The sequence below is a fragment of the Salarias fasciatus genome, chromosome 5, assembly GCF_902148845.1.
Source record: "Salarias fasciatus chromosome 5, fSalaFa1.1, whole genome shotgun sequence".
NCBI classification, from domain to species: Eukaryota; Metazoa; Chordata; class Actinopteri; order Blenniiformes; family Blenniidae; genus Salarias; species Salarias fasciatus.
Window position 1 is genome coordinate 18,620,564 of NC_043749.1, and position 10,004 is coordinate 18,630,567.

A 10,004-nucleotide genomic window follows, 5' to 3' on the forward strand; every position below is an offset into this window, starting at 1 on the left:
CAGATGTTTCCTTTTTTTTTTTTTTTTAATGAAATCAGTTATTTTAATTATGCCATCAAGAAGAGTAAGAAAATCCTAATTCAAGAAATTCAATCAAAACATTCGTGGAGACGATATGTGAGAGTTGAAGCTTTGAGGCAAGAATGCAGAAATATTTTCACTAAAAAACAAACTCCGCCATGAAAGACTGGCTTTCATATGATGGCTTATTCGCATCTGTTATAAAAGTGGGGGGCTTTACAGGGTCTTACAGTTTATGTAAGTTTAAAGTTCTTGTCAACCATAACTGGATAAGCTTTTACCTGCTGCGACTGACTGAAAATTTCTGGAATGTGTGACGAGAGAGGAAATAATTACTCACATGTGACTGCTGAGTTCATTCACGTAATGACAGACACGCTTGGTACCTGTTTGTTCATTTTATTATGAGAGTAAAAAGTAACTTGTTTTTTTCCTGCAAGGGGGGATAAAACTCATCCTTCACTCACTTCATCATCAGGCGGGACAATGTTCATTATATAATTTAAGATAAAAAAAAAAGCTTTTATATTGAGAGTTAAACTTGGAAATAACATTATTATGGTTTTGCTTTTTATTTTATCAGTATCACATGTATGGCACTATATTTTACATACTATTTTAGTTATTTTTAGTCTCCACTCATTGCTCTTTAGATTTTCCTTTCCTTTTAGCACACCAAGTGATCATAAAGTAATTCCTTATGTTTTTATCATAAATCACTGAAATAAAGACATAAAAAAATAATAATACAGATATATGTGTAGGTATGGAAATAATATAAATGTCAGTTTATAGCTGTATACATTAGACGTCAATTTTATTTAGGTACTTACTGTATACCTACTGTGTATTCTGCTTTAACAAGATAATAGTTTTCAGTTGTACTTGAGATCACAGAGGGTTCACAGATACACTGACTGTCTAGTAGTTTGTTGTTTTAAAAGAAAATAACTTAGAGTGCACTTTTGATGAAATGGCATTATTGGGAACTGACTCAAATGTGGCCTGAATTTATTACATTTTGGAAATTGATGAAGATTTTTTGATGGGGTTGACAGTGTGCCAGTGATCCAGCTCGGATTTATTTATAATTTTTGAGGGTGTAGTTATACATATGAGAGAGACCAGTACGGTAGCTGGTGAGTGACACAGAAATGTAAGACGAATAGATTTATAGTATAGGATCACAAGGAATCACTTCTTCCAAGTTGTTAGAGCTTCAAAATGGAAAGGGAAAAAAATGTGAAAGCGAGTGAGGCCACTAACCTGACCCTTACGTTGAGTGCACAGGGCTTTGATATGTGGGATTATCATATTTTAACAATCTCGTAAATTCCTTATATGTGAATGACAAATACCACATTCTGAAATATCAGCAAACTTTCCCGTCTGCCACTGCGTGAAGCGTGATGAAATTTTGTATTTGTGAAGTTGAGTTTTTCTTTTTTCACATTTTTTTCCCCCTCTTAAGTACACAAATGCAGTGGTTATGGAATGGGGATTATCAACAGTGGACTTGTCTTAAGGGATAAACCACAGGAATAAAGCTTCTCTCTGACCAGCCCCTCTGAGCAAAGACAGAGGAATAGCCAGAAAGGGAAAGTGAAGCGTGTGGAGATCCATCACCTCTGATTAGAAAAACTCAAGGTAAGATAATACAGTCTTTGTAATTAGTCCTTATCTTTCTACTGGAGCTCCTGTCACTCGCTCTCCCTCTTTGATTCATCTATTTCTGTCTGATTCATCTCTGTGTTATTGGTATTGAACCTGTTAAATCTTTAATGTGAATGTGTTTCACAGCAGTTCATAACATAAAGAAATTGAGTCTTTCTTTTTGCTACGAGTTAAAACTCATTGAATTATGTATAAAATGTAAATTTTTTTTTGCATTTGTTAGACTTCATTGTGAAATTAAAAGCAGATGTGAAACTGTTTACATAAATCCTGATAATAACAGATTTTACTGGATAACTTAGATTTTAATCAAGGTTCTTATTCCAGTTGCAACAGCATTTAATTCCCATCTTTAAGTTTTTTCCATATTTTGGACAATCCACAGAAGTTTTCTTGTCGTGTTACTCACTAATACGCCTGCAAACTAATTGGTTTTCAGCCTAAGCAGCTTCGTCACGGGTATTAAAACTGTGCCTCAAAACAATGCACCCCCGTCACTGAGGCTCACCCCCATTACAAACGTCGCCCTTTCTTCTTTAAGAGCATTATCCAAAGATTTCTCATGTGCCCGGAGCAGCCAGAGCAGTGTTGTAATAAAAGCACCTCTCATACTAGGGCTCCTCGGAGAACAAATTCATTGCGAGCCCCAGCTGTCAAAAACATTGCAACACATCTATATATTATGAAATCAACCAAGAATTTTCAAACTGAAGGCTCCCTGAAATTAATCTAATTTCTTCATTTCATTCCACTCTCTGAATTCTCTGGCGGTTTGCCTTATCAGTGCTTGAGTAACCTTTGATCAACATGTTTTTTTTTCAGCAACCAACAAGTCATCCAGGTGATCAAAAGCCCACTTCAAGTGCTGAGGGCAACATGGACACACAGTTTCTCTACGACCTTTTAGGGTAAGACACGTCTTCACGCTTTACTAGATTCGACCTGACGACAGTAGCTCAACTCTTCAATTCACTTATGTTCACATGAGGTTCGGTCGACTTGAAAGGTTCAGTGATTATCTTGGAAGCTGTGATTTACAGGATATCCTCGGTGTTGAAGTCGCGCGTAAGAACAATGACAGGTAACCACAGGTCAAATGTACTGTACTGAATGCGATTGTAAGACGAGTCTGAATCCTGTTTTGTTTCAGTTTGATTGAGATTGTGGTGTTTTGAAATCTGCTGAGCAAACAGATCTGCCCTGTGTTCTTGCAGAGATTGTGTTTTCAATCCCAGCAGCTGTTTTAGATTGTTGTAATGAGAAATGGGAAATGGGAATTTAAGTAGGTTATTTGAGATAAAGGAAATCCTTGATTTGTTTTGCTTTTTTATTGAATAATGTACATTACAGTAAGTCTCGCTAAAATATCCAGATGTCATTACTGCAGTATGTGTTTTCTGATTCAGCTTCTGTGCCGAGCTGCCAGAAAATCATATTTCTGACAGTAGAAGTGACAATATGACACAACTAAAGCTGAAGTTTTTTTTTTTTTTTTTTTTTTGCTTTTAAGAAGTCAGATGAAGTTTACATGTGTGCATGTCTCTGCATAGTGTTCTTAGTATTTCAGTTGCTTATAACAGGATTGTACTTGTCTCTATTCTTACATTACATTGATTATTTTATCTCTGTTGATCATACTTGTCTTGCAGAAAGAAAACGTTTTCTCCTCTAAGTTCAAATATGATTTGTATACACATTTATTTTTAGTTTGTTTTATACGGTTAAAAAACAGGATGATTTTTCATTGTGTTATGAATCAGTTTACTGGGGCTGGTGTTTGAAGAGGATTGCAGCCTTGAGTCTGCAGACTGTATTCGGGAGGAGGCGCTGACTCTTTGTACCAAAATGACACATGGGGCACTTTTCAGATCTCTGGACTCACGGGGGTGAGGGGGGCTGGATTTAAGGAGATTAAAGTTTGAGCTCATTCTTTGAGGGTGAAATATCATGTCTCACCTTGACAAATTCTGCTTTCAGTCAATTGATGTTTCTGTCTAAGCCTCTCTACGTGCAATGTAGAGCTGCTTAGTTTTCAGGCCAGGCGTGCTTCCAGCTATAAACATGTGTCTCCCACATTATAGGTCAACACGTAACCCAGTGTGTCATCAGAAAACCCGTCCCACATCAGGAAGTCAAACCTCATGAATTCTCCTTTCTCCTCTTTTCTCAGGGAAAATGCTTGGTGGTACATCTGTTCTTCCTTCGTGGTGCTGTGGGTTCTGGTGTGGCTGTACAGAGACAGCCTTGAGATTGAGAACATCACCGACAAGTACGTTTTTGTGACCGGCTGCGACTCTGGGTTTGGGAACCTCCTTTGTAGAAAGCTTGACCGTAAAGGTTTCCGCGTGCTGGCCGGCTGCCTCACGGAAAAAGGAGCCGATGATTTAAAACGAGTGGCGGGGCCGTATTTGAAGACTGTGCTGCTCGATGTAACCAGTCACGACAGCATTCAAAAAGCTATGGAGTGGACCAAGCAGGAGGTTGGCGATAAAGGTGAGAGTTGATCCACGCTGCTGGGACGACCTCTCAAGACAGGTCTCTCAAGCTCTCTCCTTACGCTTTGGTGCTTCATTTGCTTTCAAGGACTCTGGGGCATCGTCAACAATGCTGGTCGCTCGTTACCCATGGGTCCTTCTGAGTGGATGAGAGTAGAGGACTTCCACAGCACGCTCAAAGTCAACATGAACGGAGTGATCGGCATGACAATGACGTTTCTGCCCCTCGTCAAGAAGGCTCGCGGACGCATCGTGAATGTGGCGTCGGTGCTGGGTAGGGTGGCGGCAAATGGTGGCGGATACTGCATCTCCAAGTTCGCTGTAGAGAGTTTTTCAGACTGCCTCAGGTAAAGACTGACACTCACTCATCAAATCATGCAAAATGTCAATGAAAAGCAGTAGAGAAAGTCAACTCAGGGATTAGTTCAGTCTCAAATTGATTATAAAGAGATGCAAACATAAAAACCAATAAACAGTTTAAAACACAGACAGTAAAACTATATCATTAAAGTGACATTTACAGACATATGATGACTATGGAAACAAACATGAAAGAATGCTTGTCTTCCTCACTGCTTTTTAACCCATTCCATTCCTGTAAAGCAAAAGATACAAAAACATTATAAAATATTCTAGTAGAATACTCAATATGCAGTCATATAATAGATAGCTTTTCTGTCTTTTCAGGAGAGACATCAGCTACTTTGGGATCAACGTGTGCATCATTGAGCCTGGCTTTTTCAAGACAGCAGTGACCAGCCTGGACCCGATAGAGAGGGAGCTGCACCGCCTGTGGAACCAGCTCACTCCTGAAGTACAAGCCAGCTACGGAGACAAGTACCTAGATAAGTGTGAGTTAAATGGGCTGTTGATCCTCATTTTGGCAGAGTGAAGCATTTTTGCAAGCATTTTAATATCTTTTTTTTTTTTTGGGGTGGGAAAATTAGTCATAAATCCTATGGGTGCAGTTTTTACTGTTGACTGTGATCCAAAGATGCAGTTTTATCCAAAATTCTTGCACTTCTTACATATTATTAAAAAAAAAATAGTAGCATTAAAACCAATTTCTTTAACAAGAATATTTATGAGATGTGATGTTTGTTGGACTACATTAAATGTGCTTCTCCTTTGCAGATATTAAGATCCAACGTTTGATCATGAATGCCGTCTGTGACTCGGACCTCAGCAAGGTGACCAACTGCATGGAGCACGCTCTGACCGCCGCTTACCCCCGTACCCGATACAGTGCCGGCTGGGATGCCAAGCTCCTCTGGATCCCCCTCTCTTACATGCCTTCCTGTGTAGTTGACATTGGACTGAGGCTGGTGCTGCCACGTCCTTCAAAGAGTGTGTGATTCGCTGGCTTCAAAGAGACTTCTTCAAAGCTGTCAGCCTTTTTTAGTAATTATATTTCGTTTTGATGCAGCACTGAGACTGATATTTAAAAAAATCCTTATCTTCCAAAATATATATATATATATATATATATATATATATATATATATATATATATATATATGAATAGTCAATGAAATGTAGTTTCCCTCTGTAATGTTTGCTTCACTCTTTCCGAATAATTTTACACCAAATTATTAGTGCAACTGACTGTAAACATACAATTTCGTTTGTTGATGCTTTGCTGTGCCTTTTATCTGGGTTATTTATGTTGCTTGATGTAAAATGTGGTTAACCGCCAAAGTGTATTTTACTATAAATAAACTGTTTTTCAGAAGTAAATAATGATCACAAATAAAACATTAAGCAACATTGTTGATGTGATGGTCTTGAATATTCTTGCTTAATGCTCAAAATATGCACCTTTTTTGTGCCTATTGTCACTTTGTTCTGGTTTGACACAGAGTTGAATCCAAGAAGATGCTTTTCGGTCTAAGCTGATGTTTTGTAGTCTCATCAGTGCTCACATACTTTCAAACTTGGCCCAGGACTCGGACTATCAACAGCAGGATGAGAGAAGAAGATCCCTGGATAGAGGCGACTTTCCCTTTCCTTATCTTCCTTTTACTGACTAGACTTTTGCAAATATCACTCAGTATTATATTGTATTATATTATATTATATTCAGTTTTGTCAGTATTCCTGTTTTTAAATCGTTCTTCCATAAATAGTCCTCATCCATGTCCCATTAGCCATTGCCATTATTCAGTGTGAGTACTTTACATCTGATGTCTTCAGTGGGAGAAGGTTTTCAACAGAAGGCAATGGAAGGGGTGAAAGAGTGGCATTAACAGTTTCTGCCACACGGGGGCACTGCAGTCAGAGTCAACAGCTTGATGTAAAAAAAAGTCAACAATAAACATAACTGAAAGGAAGAAACTATTTGCACAGTTATCAAAACTCCACAATAGGGATGTCCAGACTAGAGACCGTCAATGGGCAGGTAGTCCTGCAGGTCCTGTAGAACCTGTAGCAAATCCTTTGGGATTAGGCGGTTTTTACGCAGCGACGGACAGGAGCAGATAAAAAGTGAGTTGTGGGCGTGACTGAATCTACTTGAAGCGTGAAAACCTTTGTGTCTGTGAGATAATGTGTGATCTGGGCAGTCTTTCTTGTGGTGCCATTATGTGTGCAGAGTTCAGTGTTGGGGCGATGTCCCTTGTATCTTCAGCAGAGGAGAGCACATCAGCCATCATCGCCGCCATGAAGCTGTAGTCTTTACCCACAGCCACAGGTCTTGCTGTCAAGTTTTTGTGAACCTTGCTCCAGGAGATTTTGTACTTTGGTTCACCAACACTCTCCCCATCTTGATAAACAGCCTGTTAAAGCACATAAATACAATGCATGTTGTAATTACAGCCTGTTTATTTAAAACAAGGCAGAACACAATCAACATTTATTAAATGAAAACAAAAATATGTATTGAAATGATGATATCAAACTCTGCAATTTAGACTTCTAGTAACATGATCAAAGGTGAATAACATTAAAATATACAGTATTCTGATGTATAAGCTCAAACTGCAACAAAAGGACAGTGGACATACCTGCTTTCTGTTGACATTGTTATTGTGATCCAAGGCAGCGAGCATGGAGGCGTGGACCATGACATCATAACCAAAGTGTGTCCTCTTGGGGAGGTACTTCAAATACATGGAGTGATACACCTGCATTTGAAATTGAACAAATGAATTATGCATAATACCAGGACCTTTTCATACAAAAGAAGTTTACGTACCTCTAATGTTGTTGTGTGGACACATTTGGTGAGGTGATCCAGGTCACTCAGGAGCCGCTTGTCTGTTGCGATCTTCACCAATGCAGTGTGAGCCTCAGTCCCAGATTTCATCCACAATTTGTTCCTTTGACTTTCCTCATCAAGGGGCTCATGAGCACAGCGGTGGTAAAGTCTGTTCCCAGGCCAGTCATGCCGATTGGTCACATGATGGATGACAGACACCCACTTTTCTTTCAGAAGAACAGCATCCTCCTCACAGGTCTGAGCACTCCACCAGAGATGGCTAATGATAGATGGTATCCATGCTCCCAAGTCTTCACATCCCTTTCTCTTGGCCTCTGCTGTGAGTTTCTTGGACACGCCTTTTGCCACATGCCACGGGTCAAATTCATGGGAAATGTCAGGATTATTTACCTTCATCTCCTTAACAATTTGGGGGTGTCGGTCAGTTGAGATGGTTGAGATCCGCACTTCCTTATCTTGAATATTTTTGAGAGTCCCTTTAAACCCTTTCAGTTCCATAGCATTGGAGTTTTTCACTTCAGTGACACTCACAACATTGAAATCCACAACCTTACTGCTCTGGGCGTCTAAAAACGTGTAGGTGCAGTATTTGGCCGAGTGTCCTGGAGAATCACACCTGCCATCTCCACAGAGCACCACCTCCTCTTGAGATTTAATCTCTGACAGCACTGCCTCCTGCTCAGCGATCCAGGTTTTGTTTATAACAGGAAACACGTGCTTTTTTCTCAGGGCTGCGTAAGTGTCTTCACTTATCGTTTTTAGGTTCATGTTACTGCAAAACCTGTCAAACTTTGCAAAATGAATGCCACTGAAAAAAATGGATGCAGATAGAAGGATGTTTCCAGCGCCTTTGGTCGCACTCAGAGGTGGCTGTGACTGCCAGCTGTAAGTGCAGTTGTTTGAACAAGTGAGCTCAAGAGTCAGCTGCGAGCCTTCATTCTGGAACTCTTTTGTGTACTCTTGAATAATAGGGGAGCCACACTTCATACACCGCAGAAGAAGCTCGTTCAATTGATCTTCGTAAACCAGAAATACTCTTGGATTCGTGCGCGTATCGAGAGACTCTGACACAGAGGGCTGTGGCTGACAGCAATCACGGGAGTCATCAGGTGAAATAAATAGATCTTCTGAGTTAGCCTCGCTGTCTGAATCCAGGTCAATGCCGTGTTTACTGAAGTAGTTGTGGTCAATGATCGGTGGATTAGCATTAGCTTGCCACTGCACAGCCACGTCGGACACATACATCTCGGTTTGAGTTGAAGCATCTGCCAAAAGGGGGGAACACTGCACACTTACAGATGTGTTCATCAGGACTTCTGTCTCCTCCGTAGCAAACTCCGTGTAACGTGTCGGGTCGTTTGTAGCTGCGGCTAACGTTAGCGAAGCAGAAGCAGCAGCGGTCTCACTATGCAGACAGGCATCCGGCACCTCTCTTCTTTCGCGTGCTTCAAAACGGCTTTCGCTCGACACTCGTGGGCGCTTGATCCGTTTGTGAACAAAAATGGTTGGCACTGCATCTTTTTTAAGCTGCCTCTTATAACCAGGGATACCTGCAAGCTCTTTCATCAGCTGATGGCGATGGAAATTCTCAAATGAATCGGCGCTGAAATGGCGGGAGCACAGGTATGGATACTTGGGGAGCTGAACTCTCCCACAGGCATCTTCCCACTTTTTTCTTAAATTTCTGTCCTTGGGAAAGCTGTGGATGCTCACCGCACTTCCTTTATTTCCCTTGTTTTCGAAATGACATCCAAAAGCGACGCAATGCGGCATTTTGATCGGTTGAGGCTGACGACAGAAGCGCTCTGTGACTGGTTTGTGGGTTTGCTCGATGAACAGACAACTACCTGACGTCATCACTCCCAGAATGCTTTGCGTGGCCAAAACATGGCCGCAGCCATGTAAACAATAGGTGCGTTCACGATGGCAAAGCCAGAGGCAGACGGAGCTAGACGAAGTAAACGGCGCAGCCGTGGGACGGAGTTATAAGTCAGCCTCCAACTCGGACAACCCTATGTTCTCCCATGTTTGCGTTTGTCATGACTCCCACAGTGGGGGGTGTTCACAGCCGCCCCCCCCCCCCCCCCCCCCCCCCCCGTCAGAGGGGTAACTTTTTTTTTCTTATTAAAAACAAAAGAATTCATAATTTCTTTCGTGTGTCACATTGTGTTAATTCATATTCAGTTAACTGAAATCAAAAAAATTAAAAAAAACAAAATAATTTTAAGTTACATGTGAAGCGTGCGTGCTGCTGCAAATGTGGACCGGCGTCAAGGGGGGGGGGGGGCAGACTGCCTCGCCCCCTCAGTCAAAATATAGTAAACATTAAAGTTTTCGCGAGCGCGCTCTGAACCAGGGCCAGTGCACGCCATTGAAATGAACGCGCAGGGGGCTGGTAGAACGGCGAAGGGATTTGATTGGTTTCTGAAGAGCGGTCCGCGCGATACGATTGGTTGGAGTTTATACACTCCTGTGGCCGCTACAGTGGTCAAATTTTTTTCCGCACTTTTTTCCGTCCACATTATGTGTTAACTTCTCCCAGGGGGCAAGGAGCATTTCACTCAGTATGACAAAAAATGCTTTTGGACAACATCGTC

General features: G+C 41.1%; 1 protein-coding gene across 2 annotated transcripts; it reads left to right on the forward strand.

Moving 5' to 3' along the window:
• Positions 1-1,628: 1,628 nt before the first annotated feature.
• Positions 1,629-5,564, forward strand: rdh5 (retinol dehydrogenase 5 (11-cis/9-cis)). Of its 2 annotated transcripts, XM_030091861.1 has the most exons (6): positions 1,629-1,668; positions 2,518-2,603; positions 3,866-4,188; positions 4,279-4,537; positions 4,878-5,041; positions 5,325-5,564. In XM_030091861.1, exons 2-6 carry the CDS (start codon positions 2,572-2,574, stop codon positions 5,543-5,545), a joined length of 999 nt encoding a protein of 332 aa, XP_029947721.1. In that variant the 5' UTR covers positions 1,629-1,668; positions 2,518-2,571; the 3' UTR covers positions 5,546-5,564. The 2 variants fall into 2 exon arrangements, with proteins under 2 accessions (XP_029947721.1, XP_029947720.1); XM_030091860.1 differs by lacking the exon at positions 1,629-1,668 and having other exon boundaries at positions 2,492-2,603.
• Positions 5,565-10,004: the final 4,440 nt, after the last annotated feature.